Genomic DNA, 25,220 nt, shown 5'->3' with positions numbered 1-25,220 from the left:
TGTGACACTGCTCTTTTCAACAGCGTTATGTGTAATGAGTCTTTCAGTCAACAATGCTTTCATCCCAATCTTAAAAAAAGTTTAATTTTACACCAAGCTTGAATTCATGTTGACAAGAACTATCATTAACCCTCTCTCTAGCTAATTCACCAGCCATTGTATTAAGTTTTTTTCTTTTTGTTTTCTGGAGCCATTCCCAGCAGTGAGTAAGTCTTGACAACAGAAGTGTATGGCCTTCGGGGAAGCTCAAATTTGCTCAGTCATTACTGAAAATGTGGGAAATTATGATCCATATCCCACGCTGAAATGTCAGAGATCATACTACAGATTTTATGAGTCATAAGTATTTGATTTTTTAGTGAAATTATGATTTGAAATAAATGCTTTCATATGAAGATATTAACTTATCATTTACAATTTCTTGAAGATATTCTATTGGGAAGTACATGTAGAGTGACAGTTAACAAAATTTAAACCAGAGAATATTACTTTCTCAATGAGGAAGTAGTAAAAAGTGAAATAAAATATTAAAAAAACAGAAGGTAGGCTCTTAAAAGAATATGAAAGATTCAAAAGTTTAAGCATAGAGGGGGGGGGGGGGTATATAACATCGAAAAAGAAAATGGGGAGAATGAATCAATGAATAAATTAAAGAAAATAAATATAATTGGTATTTATAGTATACTTGTCCATGGTTATGAAGTTATAATGTTTTTCATTTTAGTATGACTCTAGTCAAACGTCTGTTAATGATAAGTGTATGCTCATTAAGTCATAATTGAAAGTGGTTTTATGATGCCCATCGTTGCTGTCCAATGTTTTATCAATCAATTCAAGCTGAAAACAAATAAGTACGTGCATAATCCTTTCACATACATTCATGTCATTGTGCTGCCATTTGATCGGATAATCTGATCTAATCCGAATTTATACAGTTTGTGGTTTTGCAGTTGAAATAAACATGGCAATAATTATGACATGATTTGCAGAAATGTTGGATGGTTTTTGTATAATCTATTTCCTGTTGCTTTAATCAGTCGATTAACATTAAAGGATCATATACAAATAACATCTGTAAATCATAAGTGTGAACATTTGATATTTTTATTCTCTGATAAAGTATCATGCATGCCAGTAACAGTGAATATTGATGGAATGTTTTATTGTGGAAGTGAAAGCTACTTTGTTGGTTACTCTCCTGTCTTGTCTCTGGAAGTTTAAATCATGGATAGGCTACGCTGTACTTGCTTAGAGACGGTGAGATGTGTATTATTTTTTGCAGGAATTTGAAATCATTTGTGAGCGATCAGTGTGCTGCACTCGACCAAAGTGAATTAATTTCGTACCTGGGGCCCGAAACACAATAGTTAGCATTGATCGTCGAATATTTTTCTACGATTGATTGCATTGACTACATTGTACAATCAATCGTGAAATCAAATGTACGATTAATAGCTAACCTTTGTGTTACGTAGGCCTATATTTATTCCAAATTCTTGTGCACCATGGGATGGCACGCCAGGCTAAAGATGGGGTGATAGTATCGACAGTGAGTGCCCTTAGCACTCTCGAGAGTGGATACATGCACAGTATCGTATTATAATAATGATAGTAATAATTAACATTTATATTGTGCTTAAGGCAATAGTTATATCAAAGTGCTGCACACTATTACTCTATTGCTTTACAAAGCTTCCCTGATAAGCACTCAAACATTCAAGGAATTCCTTCCTGCTGGGTCTGGGTACCCATTTACTACACCTGGGTAGAGAGAGTAAATGTAGATGAATGCCTTGCCAAAGGACACGAGTGCTGTGATGGTGTTATCATCATCATCTGACAGTTGAGAGCTCCATCTTCATAACATAAGGATTTCATTTATAAACTTGAAATTCAACATTTAGTACATGCATTTTCTTGTTTATTATGATATTTCCTTCAACTTCATGATTTCTGTCCAGTTTGGTTAAAAGTCTGCTTGTGTTGAGTTTTGCTAAAATCTGATTTTTCTGTAAAAATATGATTGTTTTAAAGGATAATTAGTCTGATTTATTTTGGGCGGTCAAGAGGTCGGCATCTCTGATGGACCATTTAATATTAACTTTAATTAATATGCCAATTGATTTGTATTTTCTGCTGAAGATTGAACATGAAAATTATACTAAGAGGATTCCCAAGAACAAAGCAAAATGATTTGATGATGTTTGTAACATACTAGGGCAGCTTGAAGCTGTCAAGGATGTAAGTCAAAGGATTCCTCTTTCCTTGAGGTGTCGGTGTCATGAGTCTTTTATTGATTGTCCTTCCTTTTCGGATTCTATTTTCAGATATCCCAGCTTGCCTCATCCCTTGTCACAAGAGATTTACTCAAGCAAGCTGAGGACCAGATCTCCACCAAACTAGTCGATCAAATCTTCAGAAGTATCCAGGTGAGGAGTGCTGGCAAATAACTATTTTTATTATGAAAATAACCCTGGTTATAAACACTTGATTTTACAATAAACTCAATTTTAATGTGAGAATGCCAAAAAAGCCTGAAGAAATTATAGCATAAACTCTAAAATGTACAGTGGAAAAATAAAATCAAAGTGAATTTCTATCAACTTGCTTCATGACCTTCCTTTGTGATTTTAAGGGTTTTAATCACTTAGTTTTATCTTTTTTGGGGAGGTTCTATGGTATCTTTACTGTTGATTTGGGTCTTTCTTTTTAATTTTAATTTCATGCTTTTTTCAGTCATCAAATGAAAAAGCAAAGCATTCAGTCTTAGAGTCCTTTTTTGTAAAAGACAAATTGGCAATGCAGCCAGTGTGAGGTCAGGTAATGAAAATATTAATCACTAATTGATACCCCAAAATAACAATCTTAGTTTGATGAAGGTTGATAGAATTGGCCGTCTTCTACAGAAGTGCAGAATTCGGATAGTCTTGAAAAAGGGGGGGGGGAGGTGGGAGAATTTGCATACATAAGCTGGATCTAAAGAATAGGATTTAAAGGGTTTTATTCCGCATGGAACTTGAAAGGGACAGGGTAGGCTGATAATGAACAGACTCTTTTATTCACCTGTAACTGACTTCAAGTTACACTCCATTCATACACCAAAAGGCTTCTTTTCATTGAAGACCTTCAGGTACATTTAATATGTCTGAATGGCTGTAAAAAACCAGCGGCAGTTTCTCCTCTAACTTTGCAAAGTCCAAGAATCATTTACTACTACTGAAAAGAAAAGGTTTAATCAGTAAGCAAAGTATCTCTTAAGTAATCAATATGCATACAGTATATGGCTGATGATGTTAATTCCAAGTCCTTGGGTGTTTCACAAAGATTTAAGTGTGATTTAGAGTATGTACTGCATATCAGTCAATAAGATCACATGTAACAACAAACCACATTGGCTTTTAAACTGATTCTAATGGGTGTTGCAAGAAACTTGCGATCAATTGCAAGTCTATTTTGGTCCCTAAGTCAATCATGTCTTGTAGTTAATTGCAAATTAGTGATTAATTACTATTCTGCTCCTTGAAACAGGAAGTTTAATCTGATTTGCTACAGCTAACATTGATCTATCAGTTGTAAAACTGCTAATATGAATTGCAATATTTCTTGCAACATCCCTGTCACATCAAGTGTCTTTGTGAAACACCCCCTCCCAGGATTCATTAGGTAAAGTGAGAATAAAATTATAAACTGAAGCAAAATATGTGTTAAATACTTTCACATTAGAATGAAACCTTTGTCCATGATAAGTACAGGTTTAAAGAGTAACCCTGTTGAAGCATATGACCCAGCTGTGATACGGAAGTATGATTTAATTGAATCCTCGTCAGTGATAAAGAAACATGGCAGATGGTCATTAGCAAGTCACTCAAGGATGATGATATCCTCAATGAATAAAGAAACGGGAGATACTGTAAACAAAGTCATATCGATCACCATAAAAACAGATGAAAATGAGACAGAGTTTAATGACAATTACAGGATTTTTTTTTCTTCAGAAATCACTGATCTTAGGTTCTCGCTAAGGCAGTCTTTGTCTTTGTGAAAGATGCATGACCAGAAAATAAGGAAATAATGAATTGAAATGGGGCTGTTTAGTGACCTATGTGATATTTTTTTTTCATCTTTTGACTCTTAAAGCTAGTATGATCTTTAGATAGGTACAGCTAAGGGGCTTGTGGCCAGGTGTCACAGGGATGGGGGGGGGGGGCAAAAGTATAAAAAGAGGAAATAAATGATGTCATCCGATGATGAAGAAAGTAGCTACGTGTGGAAGGGGCATGATTTTAGAGCTTGCCTTGGTATCAAGTGTTAAAAGGGCAACAAATATTTGGCATGCATGTAGTCTAATATACCACTGGATAGAGATACAGAATGGGAGTAAATGCATGTACAGCAAAATATGTGAATGTAATCAAAATATGTAGCAGAATTAGCCATTCATTGCAGCCTTCATGTTCATATGGCATTTGACTTATTCATGTTTGAAAATACATGTAATGCTTTATTTTCCTTTAATACATTCAATGGTTTTTGTTATAGCACACTAAATACAAAAACCTACAATTTTGAAAAATACAGTAGCCTATGCAGCTTTCGGAACATTGTTTGCTTCCAGTTCCAAAGATAGTCATTTTAATTTTAGAAGAAGCAGTGTGCAGCCAGGCATGCATCTACATTTCATTAGTGCTTACCGATGCCAGACTTCACTACCATGTTAGCTAGCTGCTCTTCAAGACCTTGTTGCTTTTTATCTTTCACTATCAAGATCTAATTTTATTGTTCCCAAGGTGTCCCAGTGCTACCCAGAAGTATATCAGGTTAAAATACATTTTAGGTCATCGTGTATCATGTTATGTTTTATCAGAGGTAGATATTAAAACATTTTCCTAGATTCATTCAAAATTCCAAAAGAGAATGATAGAGGTAAATGATGCATAATGATATCCCTGAATATTTCCATTTTCAAAAGAGGGAAATGCTTCATACATTGCAATCAATGAAAAATATTTTTAAGGTAAAATTCTGAACCAACAAACAAACTAAATTTGCCATGATTAGATGACAGTGATTGAATGCCAGTAGGGGGTCTTTTTTAGAGACTATCATGCTAAGCCCCATAACAGTCACATGCGTAATCATCTGTGTGACGTCAGAGTGTGGAGGTCTGCAGCAATCTGCTTTCTGTAAAACCCTCAGCTTTTCTTGGGTTTTTAAAGCAATATCATGTTTACTAAGAACAACAGCAAATTAGTTGCGCGAGACTGTGTCTCATAAATGCATTCATCCATTAAGTTTTATAAACAATATTCCGATTGTTATTTTGACCGGAAGTCTACCAGGTAGTACCACCATGTGGTAATAATAATGAAGGTGGTAATGATAGTATTAATACTCTACTACTACTACTACTACTACTACTACTACTACTACTACTACTACTACTACTACTACTACTACTACTACTACTACTACTACTACTACTACTACTACTACTACTACTACTACTACTACTACTTCTTCTGCTGCTGCTACTTCTACTACAACAACTATAAAGACAACTACAAAGACAAAACGATGACTACTACTACTACTACTACTACTACTACTACTACTACTACTACTACTAACTACTTCTACTACTACTAAATGCTGCTGCTTCTGTTGTTACTGCTGCTGCTCCTTGATGATGATAACAACAGAATTGGCCACTTGAATCAACCTGATTTGTACCAACATGAACCTGATGAAACAGAAGTCTTGAAAAGAATCTGATTCACACAGGCAAAAAAAATGTGATTGGAAAGCATCTATCACTATCAAACAGCATCCCACTTGTATCATCTGTACAAAAAAGGTAACTTTATGAAAGACATGCCAAAGTTTGACAGGAGAAGAAGGAAATTGAATTAGATAGAACAACAAAGATTTGGTAATAGAGTAGCCCACTTCATATTGTAGCTATTAGGAGAGAGAGATAATGATGGGTGCTTCAATGTGTCATTTTCCTGTTGCAGATCAGATTTGGCTGTGATTTTTTTTCTTCTGAATCTTCTTTTAGTGTAAGTGTTAAATAGGGAGAGAGAATGAGATAGAGAAGAGCGAGAGAGAGTGAGAGAGTAAAATTAGTGAAAGATAGAGGGAGGAAGAGCGATGTCTTGTCATTAACATGTTGTGTATGTTCCTGACATAAGCGTGCGTCATCTTCGATTTCCTAGTGTTCTATGGTCCATCACCTTTCCCTTTTTATGCTAGGTGCAAGTTTTGTGCTTGCAGTTTCAAAGTATCTAATGTTGATTGGGTAATGTGTGAGCGGACCAGCTGGGCATTCATGGGCCATTCAGTTGTATTGATGTTTCATCTTCTTTCCTTTCATAGGCCTTTAAGATTTTACCATCCCCATTCCCTACAATATTGAGAATGAGAGGGTTATTTTATTGCACACCAATACATGTGAATTTAACTTGGAATTAGATTGGAACAAAATATAGTTATCAAGTTGGGCTTGATTCAGAAATATGATATTATTCACATAAAAAGGAATATCGTTTCTTGTTCTTGTTTTTTAAGATTATTGAAAAATAATTGTGACCAAGTTTCTTAATGCAGTTAATCATATCTGTTTCTAGATTATAGTCATACTGAAATAATATTAAGGTCAATTTCATTTACTGTAGGACGTTATCTGCTTAAGATGTGAACTTGGTGGCCTATGTGATAAAATATTCATTCGCATTACTTTACAAGATCACTCATATCTGTGTTTAAATTTCTTGCCATTGCAACTGGGGTGAACTAGAAAAAAAGTATATATTGAAAACATTCAAGCAAAGCTAGATCAGATCTTAAAGTCTTCAGTCCCACGTATGCTCATCCAAGTTTCCTTCAGTCCACCGTTCATCTCCTTCCACCCAATCCAAAACTTCCTCAGTTGGTGCCACTATGTCTGGCCCTGCACATCTCTCCACCCTTGTTCATGCTTCTTCATGATGTTGGGGTATTCTCCAACTTCCTATCGTAATTATCGCACCACCCGCGGCAACAAAGTCTCTTTTCGGCACTACGCAGGTGATAATTGGCACGATATCAGCTTGCTCGGTTACTGAAGACCGCGAGCTATTTTTGACAGTTGCTCACACAATGCTGCACTTGAAATTACTTGGTAAAGTGAGCCCTTTTAATGAGTGAAAGTGTTCTTGATCAGATACGATTGATTTTTATGATACCTTTGCTAATTATCATTGACGCCTGATTACGCAGTTATCTGCAGACTCGGCTGTTGCTGTTGAAAAGACTCCCATTCAGTTGATGATTTGTGTTTAATTAGTAATAAGCTTGGTAGTGATTGAGTGTGATGTCGTTATCCTTTTTAGTTGCCCAAAATACATGTAATAACCAGGTTTTTAAGTGATTTTGAATATTTTCTTACCAGAATAATATATTTGAATAGAAAAATTAATAAAATAGAATAATAATATTCAAAGTCAATGCACTTCAGCGGGAACAAAAGGAAACATTTGCATATATACTCTTGAATCTTCTGGCAAATTATTACAACTCTTCATTTTTCAAAATATTTTTTAATCCAGGAGGTAATTGTAATGAAATATCTGTCTCCTACATCATCAATACATATCTCCCTGCCTCCAACTTATGTCAGCTGTTTATTATTTTTGTTTATTTATCCAATCTGAAATTTGAAATGCCAAAATGTTGATAAACAGGAACGTGCTTCTTAATAATGAATGACTCAGGGAAGCATCTGTACACTTGTGACTCCTCGCTTTAAGTCCTCAAGGGTAAAGTGATGTAATTTGGTGCAATTAATTGCCAGACAGTCGGAATGGGGCTCCCCATCTTACATTTCCTCCTCCCTTTGCCCCCCAATCACTTGATTATTCTAAACCTATAGAGGTTTTCAACAACTTAAATAATAATCAGAGGGAGATAAGTATGTCAAGTTTAGGTAGCAGTGTGCAAGGTGTCATTACTCAATCAAATTATCTATTTTTTGTTGGCACCAGAAGTTCACACTCTAAATGAGTAAGCCAGATTTGATTAGGGTAAGAGAAACCACTTAATCTAACCCTTGATGATGAATCAGGGGGTTTAAAGGGTCTCAAATCACCTGAAGAACATTTTTATTTGTTTGGGATTCATTAGTTGTCATTGTCTTTTTATCCAAAAATAGTTTATGCAGATGAATAGGAGATATTCCTATATTTTTTTTTATTTCATTTTATTTTTATCAGATTGTGGAAATGAATATATCTAAACTTATTTTTTTTAGACTGAGGAGTTGTACTTTAAAAATCTTTTTCATCCCTGGGCCACTATCTTTTTCTGTAAATAATCTTTCTTGAAATGCAGTTGAAATTCTATTGTGTTTATTGATTGATAAAAATAATGTTAATTATATAGAGCAGATGTTTGGTATTATCCTCATTATCAGTAAAAGAAATTGATAGGTATGAGTTGTCTAGTTTGATATGAATAAAGTAAAATTTCAGCCACTAATGATTTTTTAGTAAATCTTAGATTTGATTCATGGATAACTATTAATTACTTTGGCATTATTAAGCATTTCACTGTCTCCATAGGTATACTCAATGTACTATAACCTTCTCAAATTTTCATTGTACAAATGTATGACATAAGATTTATCTCTTTTGTGGCTTGGTAAATCAAATTTACAAAGGAGTTTTCACATCATATTTATTGTAAATTTGAACTGCATTTCAATTAACTCTGGACCCTACAATGTCAGTGAATTGTAATACACATTTTGGCCTATTGTATTCAGCAAATATTGTGTTTTCATCAGTAGATCGCCATGATGGTGATAGTTGAAACGGAATTGATAGCACATGATACCTATTTCCATGGACCTTGAAACACCTTAATACAAGCCAAAAGAATTCTATCAGATATGACAAGTTCTGTGCCAACATCACATTAGTGTCTTGGAAACATTCAACCACATTGCGCAGCAGGATTTATTGGAACACTCTCGAAATCATTATCACCTTCGAAGGAACATTGCCAGTGACATTTTTGAGCCAAAAATACGAGATTTAGGAAACTCTTGTGTAAGAAAATTCCATTAAAATCTGAAGGAAGAGTTACATAGGTGATTTAGAGAGAAAGTTGTGTGATCAACCTGAACAGATGTTGATTAATGTGTGAAATTCAAGATGTGGATAGATTTTGTTTAAAGAGAGAAACGTTCAGACTCTATTGGTGACTCATTTTCATGTTGGGTCATTAATAATCATGCTCAATATTTTCATCAATTAGAAATGGATGGATAATGTTGTTGATGTGGTTTGAAGACAGCAACTTCCAGTATTGTCCAAGTTGGTGGACAAAAGTAGGTTTAGCAAATCATGTAGCTTTCCAGATTTCATACTGTGTGTATTTCAAATATAAGGAATTTTTAGGTGACTTTTATGACATTTTATCAAGTCGTAGAAATAATTCATTGTTCAAAATAGACATGAAATGAAATACTCCGAAAATTTGCTTTGCCTAATTGATCATGGGCCCGGCAGCTGCTGTGCAGCGTCAGATCGACGAGGCTCTATCCAATTGCTGAACGCCATAACACAATATGAATAATAAGGATGGTGGAGGTGATGGTTGTAATGATGATGATGATGGTGGTGATCATGACGATGAGGATGATGATGATGATGATACTGATGATGTTGATGATGGGGGTTAATAATAATGATGATTTTCGTCATATAAAAACATTCTTAACTACTTTTAGATGTATGTTTACTCTACATATTTTATTTTAGTGATAGAGTTGAAAGATTATAATTTACCACTTTTGGAGTGCCATATTTGCATTGTAAAGATATTCACCATGAACTGAAGATGCTATGATAAGTATCATTGTGCATGTAATGCACAACAAGTAATTTGGTTTCTATGGAAATAATTCTTGATGATGTTATGATCCTTGGAGATCCCAAAGGTCTATGACTGACAAATTTAAGAGGAATCATAATGTGGAATGACGTTGATTGGGCAATGCTGATGGTTGGGATTGGAAATGAATGGTTATAGGCCATAAAAGAAGCAACTTGGCACAAACCTGCTAAAGAGATCATAAATATCGTAGTGTGTAATAATTTTTTTGTCAAGAAATTTTGACCAATTGGATGTTTAACCGAGAGTGAACCCATTGTTTCCCATATTTTGAGTTTTTAGGTTGTGTTTAACTTCATGTTAATCTTGGGCTTGAAAACACTTTCTAGAAAGGATTTTTTTCTCATATCTGAAAGAAACTTTACTCTCCTTTCATACCAGGATCAAAATGTTGATATTTTTAGGGCAAGGGCGACAAGGCTACTTTTCAAAAGGGCAATTTTTTACATTACAGAACAAGTGAAGAAAATTCTAAATGCTTCACAAAATATCAAAGTCTAGTGAAAGGGGATTGAGGCCAATCCAAAGGGCATTCACAGCCATCATGACCTTTGATAGCATTGGACAATGTAAGCCCTGCAAATATATAAATGGATACCCCATTTTGTTGAAAGTCCAGACATATTTCTTTGCATTGATGATTTTTATAAGCATTTATGACTTCTCTTACATGTTTTGTTGCTGTTGATATTTATTCAATCTCACACTTCACTGATAATGAAATCAACCAATAAAATGTTTACAACAATCCATCTCTGATTTTATGACCATCCATCAGGTTATGAACATGGAAAAGTTTACTTCGGAGAATAATCAATGTCAGCGGATATTTCCACGACTTTCGTTTCAGTAAATCCTTCAGACTTTAATGGGGGGCTTGCACCTTAGTGGTTTTTAAGCCAGGATAGTTTGTGTTTCTCCTTTGAGGCTTGGACCTTTTGTGGTTTTCAAGCCATGTTAGTTTGTGTTTCTCTTGGTTACCCATTCCTACCCTTCAAGGGTTTTAAGACTGACTCGGAAAACGAAAATGAAACAAGGTATTTTCTGAGCTGGAAAATTTTTGGCAGTCGAACACGAAGTTTTTGTAAGAAAACTGAGAGAAAACTTCTGAGAGAAGATCCCTGTTAAATATTTGGTACTGATCAAAGTTACAAGAACTTTCTCAGTGATTTTTTTAAAGTTGCAGATATTCTCATGACGTGAATGTAAATGACAAGAATTTCCCATGGTGCAGTTGCCGTAAGGGTCTTTTTTTTTTTTTGAACTACCAATTTTGAATCGTGCACCTAATGTACTCAGACTATATTGTGCATGCTCATAATGTTGTTCGGGTAGGTATGAATGCTAAAACTAATTTGGTATTTTGAGGCCAGGATAAGTAATAACTTTAAATGGGTATTTTGGTGATATAGTCAGTTTGAAAGCACCTTTGATGATGGGGTAAGTTGGAGTGCATCCAGATACACAGGAGCTCCTTCCTCTCCAGTCAACCACAGACTCTGAATCACTGACCAGAGGCGGCCATTTATAGATGTCCACTGAGGAATAACCGGTACCTGTTAGTGGATTCATATTACACATGTGACATGGGAATGATGTGTTTTCACATGATAATAATGATATTAATTTCTTGTAAGTTGCGCATATCACATTATCATCTTTGCATCTCTCTGCTCTTTCAAAGGGAGTTTGGGTATTTTTTTAACCATCTGAATTAAGCCTGCTTTGGTAAGCCTATTACATTTCAAGGAATGCATTCCTGCCAGGTACCCATTCACTCACCTGGGTTGAGTGTAGCACAATGTGGATCATTTCCTTTGCTGATGAAAATTATTTCTGGGATTTGAACCCAGACCCTCTGTTTCAAAGCCCAGAGACTAATCTATGTGGTAACAATATTTCATTTCTCAATACATGAGAAAATCTCTTAGTGTTATTTGTTTTGGCAAGTTTTTGATGAGGCAATTATTTTGAAAATTCTTTCTGATATGTTTTATATCATGCCACTTCTTAGTGCCCCTTGGTAGCAATGTAGATTGCTGAGTATATTCGTCATGTTGGCTGCTGAACAATGTACGTAGGAACCTGCATTATAAGTTGCTACACTTCTGAAAGTTGAATATCTGCTAATTCAGATCACTGACTTCAAGGATCTTTAAAGTCCTAGTACATGCATTAATTTAAGAGGGATTATTGATCTTTTTAACAACAAATAATCTTCCCTCAATGCTTAGTAGTTGTATAGCCCTTCCTCATAATCGTTTTACCTTTCAAGATTCTTCCACTGATGCAGGACAGATATATGCTTTTCACACTGCACTTTTTTTTCCTTAACCCCAGGAAATTGGTGGGGCTAAGACCCCCCCCCCCCTAGCCCCACCAATTTCCGGGGGTTAAGCTTAGCTCACTTCGTTTTCAGACTACATTTTAGCAAAGTGGGCTAGCAAAGTAAAAAGTACGGTACTATCTGGCCCTGCAATAAAGCAGGGTTAGCTGGCTTATTGTGGTGCTAGCACCACAATTGCAGTGCTAAGAGATGCAGTCCCCTACAGAAATTTCCAAGCTTGCGGGAAGCGTGCGACTAGCTTGCGCAAGCTTGCGGCATGCTAGTAACTAGCATGCGGTTAGCTTAATAAGCGTGTGATATGCGTGCAGAGTAATAGTTAAGCGATCTTTTAGCGAGCAGGGACTGTTCGCTAGCATGCACTCGCTTATTAAGCGAGTGCCCTGCTAGTCGCATGCTAGTTACTAGCAAGCGGCACGCTTAAATTTCGGTAGGGGGTGTGAAACAAAACTGGGCTAAGGAAAAGTGGGGCTAAGCATTAGCCAATCACAGAAGTTGAAATTGCATGATAATCGTGCTTTGTGTGGTAAAATCATCAATATTCATGAGCTGTGTGATATGGGATTCAAGCATTAACCCTGGCTAGGCAAATAGTATGGGGTTAAGAAAGACAGTGTGAATTAAAAAAAAAGAAAGGATGGGGTTAATGATAGTCTGGGCTTATGGATACTACAGGGTTAAGGAAATGCAGTGTGAAAAGCACAGTATTCACCAGTATTTAGGATTCTGCCTGAATACTGAGAAATGGACTGCTCTCTGTTCTTTTTAGAAGAGGGAAGAATATTGTGAGTTTCTGCCAAATTTTTCACATACTTGTTAGCATGCCAATATTACGGCCATAGATGAAATACATGTAGAAAAAAAATGCTCAGTAACAGTTTTCTTAATCGTACATAAACCCTATACTTTAGTCGTTAGAGTATAAATTTGACAAGTATTTCAGAGTTAGGGAATTTCTATATGTCATTGCCAGGCTCCAAAATACTACAGACTAATGAAATTCATTTTAAAAAGTTGAAGATCAAAGTAGGTTTTGTCAACACAACTTTGTACATTTTCAAAAATATTTATTTTCCCCTCCATAGGGATTTTATTAATTGTTCAACATAATACAGTGGTGTTCAAAAGTTAGTTAACCCCACCAGAAAAAGAACATATTTATAGTGTTCAAGTTCTGTCATGTTTTAGATATGTAATTGTGAAGTCAGGTGATAAAATATTACATTCAATAAAATTTGTTTCTCTGGGCTCTCCGAAAATTGCATTGTTGTCTACATTCAACACTCAGCATGAAGGAGTGCATTTTGTGGTGGGGTTCACTATTAACTTTTGAGCGCAACTGTATATTTTCAGTCACAAATCACAGTTATAACAGTAAAATATAATATGGCAATAATTGAAACAAATATATTACTTGAAACATACGGGAATTTATAAATTAACTTGTCACACTCTTTATGAAAACTGCATCAAAATGTTCCTCAGCTTTGATTTACTTGTACAGACATTATTAGGACTACTTTGTAGTTCTGGCGGTCTAGGTCCCGTTTTACAAAACCTTGTGATTGATCCGATTAACCTCAACTATTTGTGGATATCCATCAATGTCATAATTTTTTTTCAACAAAGCATTTGCACAATGTACTTTTGTAATCAAAGAAGATCACACTGATTTGTCAACTCAATGATGAATGTATCAACATTTTGAACAAATGTGCAGTTAGATGTTTGTGTTGCTGGCTTTCCATAGTTTTGGTTGATCGGGGGTCCGTTGCAGAAAGAGTTGCGTTTAAACGCAAATCAAAAAATCAGTCGCAAGTACCAAATCCGTGCTGTTGATTGGTTGAAAATCAAGTTGCGCATGATTTTTAGATTTGCGATTGATTGCAACTCTTTCTGCAATGGGCCTCGGATCAATCACAACTCTTTTTACTCTTTGTAAGTCGGAGCCCTTGGGTCCATTGCATAAAAGTTACTATTGCAGTGACGCTGCCATTAAATGATAACTTTCCTGAAATCCTTGATTCTGATTTTGAGCTTTGTTGCCTTGCTAGGTACCATTGGATGGCAAAGTTACCTTAGTATCAACTTTTATGCAACAGGCCCCTGGTCTATCATAGTTGTTAAAGCAATGATGAAAAGGAATCAGGAAACAGCTACCCTTGCAATGTGGCAAGGATGGTGCTGTGTCACTCCTGATTCAGCCCAAGCAGATTCAGATCAGCTGCAAATTAGTTTTTGAGTGGGTACATGACATTGAAGTTCTTATTACCTGGGAGTTCAAGTGTAAAGAACATACCTTACTGCACAAGTGTATAATAATTATGGTGATGACGAGGATTTTAATATGCTTTTTTAAGAGGCCCTTTAAGAGGTCTAGAGAAGAGATGTTTTAAAGAGTTGGAGAGAAATTGTTCTGAAGATAGTGTTTTGTACTCTTAGTGTTTTCTTAAAGGTGGTTACATCACCAACTTTCAAAATCTGGGGCCCGTTTCATACAGGACTTACAACTGTTGTAACTTTGCCATTATGGCAACTACCATGGTAACAGGGCTCAGCAGCCAATCATAATCAAGGTTTCCATGGTAGTTACCATAATGGCAAAGTTACAACAGTTGCAAGTCCTTTATGAAACGGGCCCCTGGTCATCACTGTTCTCCAATTTTCAATGCAAAAGTTTGGGCTATTTACCAAACGGAAGTCAGCCCAACCCATGCTGTTGTTGAATAATGATTTGGTCTTTATATATTCTGGCCTAACTGTCATTAAAAAGACTATACGACAGGATGACTAATTGACCATTGACACAAAGTTGGCTAAATTACTGATTTTCCACCTGGTAGGTAAAAATTCATATTTAAAAAAAGAAAGATTGTGATTAAGAAAAGAGATTAGTTGAGCCTCCTAAGGTTAAAAAAGGCAACTTGATACTACAGAAAGAGAGATGAGTTAAACCTTTAAGCAACATAATACTGATGTGGTTTCACAGGTAGCCATGACTCACCTCCTGACCACCGCCTCACCTCAGCAGAGCAGACATCTTGGGACAACCCTAACTAGGGACCAGGGTAGCAGACGACAAAACGATCACGTCAGGTCGAAAATCACAGGGAAATACAGAACAGCTTTCCCACTTTCTTGAAAATACTTTATTCTTCAAGGTAGTTAGATAATTGATTTTGAGGGCCTTTCCTTTGTTGTGCTTGCAAGAGTAAACTGTTTTTGCTGGGTGCATCCCTTCCATGTTCCTGTTTATGGGGGTGCAGTCTCTTGCGTGGTGCGTTCTGGAGGTTTGTAGGAGAGTCAGGAGGATATGCTCTTGAGTCTTACCAAATGTTCATATGCCACCAGAGAGAAAGGGAATCTTGATCAATTTTGGTGGGTTTGTTGAAATGATTTGCTCATAGGAAACTTAGTCAATACTACAACCTTTAAATTCTAACTACAACATTACGAGCTTCAAGTACTAATAAGCGTGTCCTGAGCGTCAGAGAGTGACTCACAATCATCAAACAAATATTGAATTATTTATTATTATTACTATTATTAAATAAATGTTTAAAAAAATACCTATCAGAAGGTGATTTCATACTTTCAATCACCGAAATACCTGTGCATGAATTCAACATTTGAACTTAATATTGTTTTTATGCAAGTAAGATCTTGAAGGAGAAATGCTAATGATGTTTTTGTACTATCAACAAAATCTAAAAGTGGCGTTGTCTAGAGGTACTTACAACCAATGCAATAACAAAGGGTGTGTGGCATCAAATATTTTGGGTTAGAATGAAAATACAGATATACACACAAAGAGGTTATTTTGCAAGAGCGATCAGTCGCACTGCTTTCCTATGTATTTTAAAGCCCACCCAACCTCATATTTCAGAAAGTTTGAAGTAAATGTCAGCTTGGAGAATGTGCAATACAATTCTATATCAGAGAGTACCATGGTTAAGGTATCTTGTGTTTAATTGACTTTTGACGTCATTGGTTCTGCAAGTTGGCCTTTTTCAGGTTTTCATGATCGCAATTCGAACTTTTGTGTATGACAGACAAAAATTGATTAAATTAAACACAATGGTGGTTGGAACTAATGTTTTTCAAAACCATGTTTCTAGGGTAAAACACTGTCAATTAAATACAGCCTATGGTCAGAAGTAAGATAAGTCAATGACATCCAAAAGGACGTAATTGAATCGCTGAAAGACAGTCAACCTCAAATTTATTGCCTCTGATAAAATCAGTCTTAAATCATTACCCATTAGCGCAAACTGGCTGGATAGACACAAATAGCCATACTGGAAGGTAGAATGTATTTGAAGTGAAACATCTGGTTCTATTACAATTGCAGCTATTTTTGTAATCATTTCTCGCCATGGTAACCACACCTGCACTTAAGGTTATTACTATTAGAAACCCTTTCCTTTGGATTAAATCTCCATTAAGCCCAAGAAATGACATTTTCTCTAATTTAAGGAAGAAGGAATTTCTAGTTGTGTTTAGGATGATGAGTTAGCATAATTCAAAGTAGTGTCAGATGTTCATTTTCGGGCTGTATGTCATGTTGCAGTTTTACGTCTCGGGGGATGGAAATATTAATACAGGAATTCTACTATTTTTGGTCTCACTAATAATTCTGTACCAATCAGTTTCATTAATTCACTGCTGAATATGTAGCTATCTTGAGAATCCTTTTCGTAATTATTTTTTGGGAACAAATTGTCATGATAATGTCACAAGCCCAATTCAGACTGACAGGAATTGTGTGTAAAATTGGGTTTTGTGTGCTGTGAACTAGTGACCTTTGACCGTTTCAGGAAATAAAAAGTAAAAGAAATGATAACATACAGTTCATCTTTACAAAATTTCCCAAGAAATTTGTTAGAAAAAAAACATTCAAAATGGACAAGACCCCTACTGGTTATTTGCAGGGATATTGAGTGCTACTGTGATGAGCTAGTCCTGTACAGCCATGTGGATATTCCTTCTACTTTCTTCTTCTGTTCACTGACTACACTATATGTTGAGGACAAGGTCAAAACAATTATATCTGTATAATCTGTCAAAACCCATGAAGAAGTTTCATGATATTTCCAATTTCCTAGTAAGTCATGGGTTAAAAACAAGGATTTAGTGAAGGAGATGGGCCCAAGTGTTCTTGATTATCCATTGGTTTCCAAGACCCAGGGTTGAAGAGCCTCAATCAGATAGCTGGTGATTTATTGGCAGTGACCACTTCAGTTAATACATGTAATTGATAATATGCTCAAAATACAGTTGTAAAATGGGAAGGGGCACCTGAATTACTTTCATGCCTTGGTGATGGTATATTGATTGAAGTAGGTGTCTATCTAGCAGTGTAGCAAAATAAGTCAATTCACAACTTTTAGCATGACTCAAAATCAATTACATAATGCAAGACAATAATAATAAAGATAATTATTATTCACCCAGGTCAGCCACTTCAGTTCTTATTACCTGTTTTCCCAGCGGGTCCTGCATAATTAACCTTCTCCATTTTCATACGTCAAGAAGGCAAAAAAGGTCCCAATTTCAAATCTTTGTTATGACCTCGTCATGGATTGAACCCACAACCTTCCATTCATTAGATGGATACTCTATCATTGAGCCAGCATGTACATTCAGTCTATATAATAAAAATGAAATAAACTTGATATAGAGAAGTTTACAAGAAAGGAAGGAGTAAATAGGTCTACTAGAAGTTGATAGTAAATTGAAGATCATGAAGAAATGGATTCTGGTGAAGTCTGTATAATCTGCACTCCTGATTTGGCCATGTCCTCTGAGGAGAGTGATTCCTCTATTTCCTGATAGAAGAGCAGCAATCAAAATGTCTGGGTCCGAATTAACTTATCAAACCCCTCCACTCTAATGACTTTACTTTGATTAAGTCAATGAGATTACGAAGGCTACTGATGTATGATGTCTTCATAATGTCAGATTCCCATGAAAGGGAAAGAATTCGGATGCCTGACAAGGTTCCTGAAAATCACTTGAAGGACTGACTTAAAAAAAACCTCTCAAGGAAGGATTGTGAATGATATTAATCTATCTGAAGCTGTCTAGCATTGCTCGACTTCAGGAGAGTTCATGTATATTTTATTTTCAGTTAAGACAAGGACAAGAGGATGAATAAGCTTATATATAGCACAGTTGTGTTTTTTTTTAGATTAGCTGTATAGCATCCTTCTTTTTAATCCCACCCTTCATTTTACCACAGTCAGTTGCAGCTTGGAAAGATACCCCAAGCAAGAGTAGCCTTTGAATTCTCATTTCAGCAGTGTCAAATTTGACCATAAGGTGTGCAAGCTGGGAGTTTGAACTTTTTCATGCAGATTGATGCAATGTAATTCTTAGTCTCACTGAAGATTCTCAGCTGAAATAATCAGTGAATTGAGATTTAAGAATTCAAGAAAGATTTAACATGAATCTGAGAATGGAAACTAATTGGAATGAACTTCCTATCCCAGATTGCTGAATGAGGGTTATCTTTCCTTTCACAATCAATTGAATTGACATTTGATAGGTCAATAAGTAGTTCAAGTGAATTATTATACTACTGTCATTGTGTTTTAAATACTCAGGGTGGGAATTGGAGTGTGATAGGATAAAATGTCAGGGATAGTTCTCCCGGTTCAATGAAAGAGATTAAATACGTTTTCACGTAAATCAAAACCGATTACGATAGATGACAAAGATGATGAAAAAGAGGAGTTACGGATTGTTCCAGGATTGGATTCATTGCTAGCCTGATGAAATCCCAGTTTAGGAAGTAGCACTGCAACTTAAAACTAGTCATAACACCTGACTCTAAATGTGTATTAAGACTCCGCTTACTCACAAGGACGTGAGATCAGACCTTCTTGAAGCTACCCAATGTGGGGTTTAGAAGGAAGACAAGGATATTACTAACTCTCAGAAGCGCTTTCATGATATACAAGCTTTAGAATGATGAAACAGTCATATTTACACCTGTTAGTCGGTTGATGACGTACATGATACTTTAGTAGGCAATTTTCATGCTCTGGCCTCCTACTATTTGGGTATAAAGATTAAGCAATTTACAATATTTTTATAGACGTATGTATCATTAAAAATGACACAAACAGGAACCCATCATATTAAGATGCAATTGATATTGACTTTGTGAGTTTAGATAATATCACTTTAAAAGTGATGATTGTTTGTATCGAAAGCATTTCTTTAACAGAGCAGTTGTTAGGCACTTTACATTTCAAGTGTTAAATTTCTGCCGGGTCCCTTTTATTAATCTTACCTTGGTTGAGTGTAGTGTAGAGTATTTTTTTTTGCTAAAGGAAATATTGATTAAAATTTAAATTTAAGAGAAAAGCTTGGGGTTTTCAACCATGACCCTCTTTTTTCCTGGCTGGTGCTCTGTTAACAGGTTTTTAAAACTAACTTTTCTCCACCTCCTGTATGGCCACTTACTCAATAGTAACAAAACAAGAGTTAACAATTTCTCTGACATATCATAATATTTGCCAAATGGAGATGAACAAATGTTACTTTCAAGGATCTTTTTGTACACAATCTTCCAGAATCATATGCAAATTAGATGAATGAGACCAAGATCCTCAAAGAAAAAAAAGGGTAACCCTGGATGAGATGAATCATAAGGTTCACCTCACTATCACCTAGGAAAGATACCTCAGTGAAGAAAGTTGACCTCCTGGTCATTTCTTAGAGTCTAGTTTCCCACTTAGCAAATTAGAATGATCAGGCTGTGATTTAGGAGACTTTCAGAAGATTAAAGTTTTAATGATTGGATTAACCATCCATCTTGGCTCATTTCCACCCTGCCATATTTCTTGTGCCTGACAGCAGCTACTCTTGAAAGCTATAAGTTGGCAGGACATTTAGTTCCAAGATTGAGTATATCTTGACAGGAACACAATCTGTAGGAGATATCAAGTAATTAATTTTATCCTCTTAATATTGCCTGTATCTACATGTACTTGGCCCACAGACTGATGGTCTAATTTTCAGATCATCTAATATCATCATGGCTAAACTCATCTGGTCTACTCCGGGGGAGGGGGGCCACTTCCATTGACAAGTGGATACCATGCGTGACCAAAAAAACATGTAAAAAGGATCTACATCCCCAAAACAGAAACAGAGGACAAAACCATACCATCTTCAGCCAGACAATACCAATACTGTGCTTTATATGCACTGTTAAGTGTCCATTGAAGGAATCACAGATAGTGATGTCCCTGTAGGTGTGGACTGGTGCAGGAAACCAGAACTTTGGGCGAATTCAGTATGCAAGTTCATACCACTGAAAGTTCAATATTTTAGTATTGGAATGGGTTAGGGTTGGATACACTTCCAAGCCTGAAAGGAGTTTTCCTGTTTCTTAGCAGCGTGCTCCCTCCGTCATTTCTCCTCAAGGACCAAGACAGTATGAGGAAGGAATGAGAGGCTGAGATAGTGGATAGGTTTCCTGACCCGAAGGGGGTGTCCAGCAAGGCACTTCTGACCATTTAAAGATTCTCTTGGGGGTATTGACCGTATAATGATCATGAAGAAATTTAATACTGTACATGGTTTTTTACTGTACAGTGGTTTTAAGTAAATGACCAGGGTGAAATAATTTGCCCTTCCTCAGACTTCCGATTAAACACGAAGATTGAAAGATAAGCCATTAATGTGCTAATTTTCACTAAGCTTTGTCCACGTTGATCACTTAGTGTTGATGGGGGTTAAAACCTTGTATCTCACAATAGAAAATATTTTTAGGACTGCTCAGAAAAAGTTGTATTTGAGAATTATGGCATTTACAATGGTGGCAACCTCATATTGTCTGAAAACAGTCTCTTAGCCTGAATCCCTGTAGAGAACTCTATCTAGGTAAAAAAATGTTTCCATTGATGTTACAACTCTAAATTTGAGTATTTACTCGGTTGCACTTAAAACTAGTCAAGTTTGAGATCCAAAGGCTTATAAATAACCCACTTGCAATATGCATCCTCCAAACATTCAAAACAAATGCAGCTGCAATATGTTCTATGTTATAGCCTGTTAAGTATTTCATACTGTCTTTAAGCTTCTTCTTTTTGTCATTTGAAAATAAACTTAATCTAGGCTATATACCTTAACTGTTCTACAAGAATATTATTCTTGATTTAATCAGTGGTATTAACTAACTCCATTCAATTCAATTCAATCTTTATTTCGCAAATAGGATAAAAATACAAGGAAACATCAAATAATGTGATTAGATAATAAAATAAATTGTGTGGCTTTCCATGAAGGTTATAAGAAACCTGTGAGGCTGGATTGCCAAAACATAGTAAAAACACAACAATATTAATTAAAAAAACAGAATCTCATATCATTATAGTAAATACAGTGTAGGAAAAAGGAAAAAAAACACTTGAGAATACAAAACACGATTTGAAGGGGGGTGGTTAGATACGGTACAAGTAATGTATTGATACCAACTGTGAGAATTAATAATCATTTACTAGTTGAAATTTTTATACTGTTTTTTAAAGGAAGATATAAATTGTGAATTAGTTATTATTTGGGAATCTCATTCCATTGTTTGGGACCTACATAACTCAATGATTTAGCTTCGTGACTAGACTTGATCGACTATAAATAAAATTTATTGGAAAAAATGGTATTATGATAATGAACTTGATTATTGATTACTTCCTTTTATAGGAGTTTATTTAATGTATTAATCTTTGAGGCTCTTAATGATGATTAGAAAGGTTGTTGGCAATCCAACTGATTGATCTACCTCTGGCCACTTCTTATCTTATTGCAAAGTGTATCTAATTAATGAGCCGACAGTACCAGTACCCCCTCCCCCTTCCTCTTGAAAGGAAACTCATAATAATTCAATCAATCAAATTAGAAGAAAAGCACATGTATGCCCCTTTTAAGGTCTTCCTTATCAGAGTAATGACCTCATATTAGAACAGTGTTGACCTGTATATATCTTATGCATTAGGTTGTGGTTATGAGTGTCATTTTTTTGTACACATAGTTATTTATAATTTTATGATAGTTCGTAATGTAAGAATCAGTAACACATTTTCAAATAGGTCAAGTTGGTCAATGATAGCGTCATGTAACTTTTTTTTACTATAAAGAACTTAGTAGGATGCATAAAATATGATATAAGATTAGTAGGAATTGAAAGTTGACTGAGAGCTGCCATTTTTATTAAGGTTTATAGTGCACATGTTGGTACATCAGAGACAAAATCTAATTACGTGTAAGGGTAGATAGTTATTTCATAATTTGAGCCTCCATGGTAATATGATTTCATTTTGATTTATTTATGAAATCAGGGTTTGTTTATTGCCAATGAAGTGATGTGCATGACATATGTTCTTATGTAATGTCTCTTATTGTTCTATTTATCTGTACTTTAGGAGGTCACAGAGCTGGATCCAGATATTGTGAGGAGTTTTCTGTTGTCACACAGCCAACCCCAGGGTACCACAGAGAAACTTGATGACATCACATTATTAGTTGATCTCTTCATGGAACTTCTTCAGTGTTCCCCAGTAAGTATCCTAGTATTAGTAGCTGCAAACGAACCTAGGGTGCTTTATAAAGCTGTTCGTAAGTTAAGAGCAACTTTGAGAACAATTGGTGAACCTTCCTTATGCACTAAACCACCGCCAATGAACATGTTGTTATGTACCATTTTCCACAACAAAGGGTCGCCAGTTCTTAAAGTCACTTTTAACTTACTAACAGCTCAGTGAAACCTTCCATAATAGCCCTGTAACATAAGGCTTTGCACTGGTTTTTACAATCGATCGTACACAATAATCAATGCAATCAATTGTCAAAATCAGCCCCATGATCAGTCATTGAGCTTTATGTTACAGGACCTCTATGGAAGGTTTCATAAAGCTGTTCATGAACTGATACAAATAATTAGTCAATTCAAATAAATTTATTTAGTTAATTTCAAATAGTGATTCACACTGTTGAAATACTAAATTTTACCAGTGTAAAGATAATTTCACCATGGGACACCTGTAGGCTATTTTGTGAGTGTTTGCAGTGTGTGTTTACAAAAGCGGGCTCACTTAATAATGGACTATGTGAAAATGTGATTAACTGTACTCAATGTGAAGATAAATTCACATTGTCTTTCACACTGTGAACGCACTGTGGGACACTTCATTGTAGCAAGTTACATGAGTTTAGGTGGCATTGAAAATCAGCCTATTGGAGAGACATGTCAAAGATATAACACTTAATCTCATTGAGTTCATTTTTTCTAAAATCCTGTATCGTTGCACCTATGTAAAGCTATGCGGCAATGTGCAGTATTTTTTATGGTCACACAGTCAGTTTGGTTTCCTTTAATGGTTCCATTTTAAATGCAACATGTTAGGAATTGAGCTCCTTTCATTCAGGTCATGCCAAAACAATGAAGAAATTCTGCTTCTCAAAATAGCCATTATTCCTTGAACTCTTGCCAGAAACAGATTTTGCTTCCATCAACAGATAACTTGGCCAAAGAGTATCAAGTACAGCTAAATTACTATGATTGATAACTTTCTGATAATCTAATTCAAGAATTATACTGTGACCTTATTTTTTTTATTAGTCCGGAAAACAACATTGTTCTTTAATTTCTGCCCTGTAATTGCATATTTTTATTTCCTTCTATGGATAAAAGAATTTGCAGTATTGGAACTTGCTTTGAAGAAATTAATGCATCCTGCAGTGTAATTTTGCTAAGGAACAGTCAAAAAATATTTCCACATTTCCAAAACTCATGAACACATGATGTTCTTGCTTTTGATGAAAACCAGATGATTACCCACATTGCCTATTCCTCTGTGAATGTAAATGCTGTGTTTCGTTTTGTGCAGTTTTCATTTCTCAGAGAAAAATAAACATATTTTTGCTTCAAATGTCCTTCAAATATTGCTTTCCATAAATCGACTTAAGTCTCTTAAGTACAGGAAACAAGCTGTTACAGTGTGTGATGGTTTATGAGAGCATTCATGTGATTTCTATTACTGCCTGCAATAATGTGTATAGGAAGAATAGGGGTTGAAATTACTTCAGATTACTGACAACTTAGCTTTGTCCGATCAAGTTCCTTGCTTACAAATAAGTTTTGGCAAGATTAGTATTCATATTCTTCACTAAATCAAAGTCCTAGCTCAAGAGGAACAATGTGCAGCTATGTATATTGTAGGTAGAAGTGAATTAAAATTTGCTTGGACAAAATATTTGGAAATAGAGGTGGAAACAGATTCAAAGTTAATTGAAACATTTTGCATTCAGATGTCTTTCTGAGTCTTGGATGAATACTTCTACATGGTGATTGGACATGAAGTCTCAGTATTTGCTTTCGTTTTTTTTTATCCTGATATAATACTTTGAACATTGTGTCTATCTCCAGTTGCCGGTAGAGCACAACCACCTGTGGCTACAACTCCTGTATGTCCTCATCTTAGATGATAACAACCTCTTGCTCTTCATCAAGAAGAAAGTGGCTGCCACAGTCTTAGGCACCATGGCTGTTCACAGGCCACATGTGTCAATTCAAGAGATCGGCTGCTCCATTCTTAATCCATTGGCACACTTTAATCAGATTCCTGGATTAAAGGTATGTTTTAGTCGTTACATTTTATTTCTTTGTTTTCTTGTATGTATTGCAGTAGTCATATAAAGACAATTTATTTATTAAGCTGATGATGAATATTGACTATTTTGATTGTGTTAGATCTTACATTTTTTTAGGGTTTGGGTATTTTGGTGGTTAAGAAATATATTTGTTATGATAGTAGAAAGGAAAGCAATACATATTGATAACGCAAACACAATGAGGAGTGATAATGATGGAAATTTTTAATTACATGCTTTAGTAAGCAGCAGGAGCCCAAGTTCATAAGATCTCATTGGTTTA

The 25,220-nt window shown here is 35.5% G+C and overlaps 1 protein-coding gene across 1 annotated transcript in view; it reads left to right on the top strand.

Moving 5' to 3' along the window:
• The window catches only part of LOC121412088, an 86,105-nt gene that overhangs the window by 9,376 nt on the left and 51,509 nt on the right, over positions 1 to 25,220 (top strand). Inside the window, exons 3-5 of the mRNA XM_041604997.1 lie at positions 2,328 to 2,429; positions 22,711 to 22,845; positions 24,714 to 24,920. Coding sequence (XP_041460931.1) covers positions 2,328 to 2,429; positions 22,711 to 22,845; positions 24,714 to 24,920 — 444 coding nt within the window. The remainder of the gene's footprint in view (positions 1 to 2,327; positions 2,430 to 22,710; positions 22,846 to 24,713; positions 24,921 to 25,220) is intronic.

Source organism: Lytechinus variegatus, chromosome 3 (assembly GCF_018143015.1).
Source record: "Lytechinus variegatus isolate NC3 chromosome 3, Lvar_3.0, whole genome shotgun sequence".
In the NCBI taxonomy this organism is placed as follows: Eukaryota; Metazoa; Echinodermata; class Echinoidea; order Temnopleuroida; family Toxopneustidae; genus Lytechinus; species Lytechinus variegatus.
Note: the sequence above shows the minus strand (reverse complement) of the source record. Positions and strands in the feature narration are given on the sequence as shown.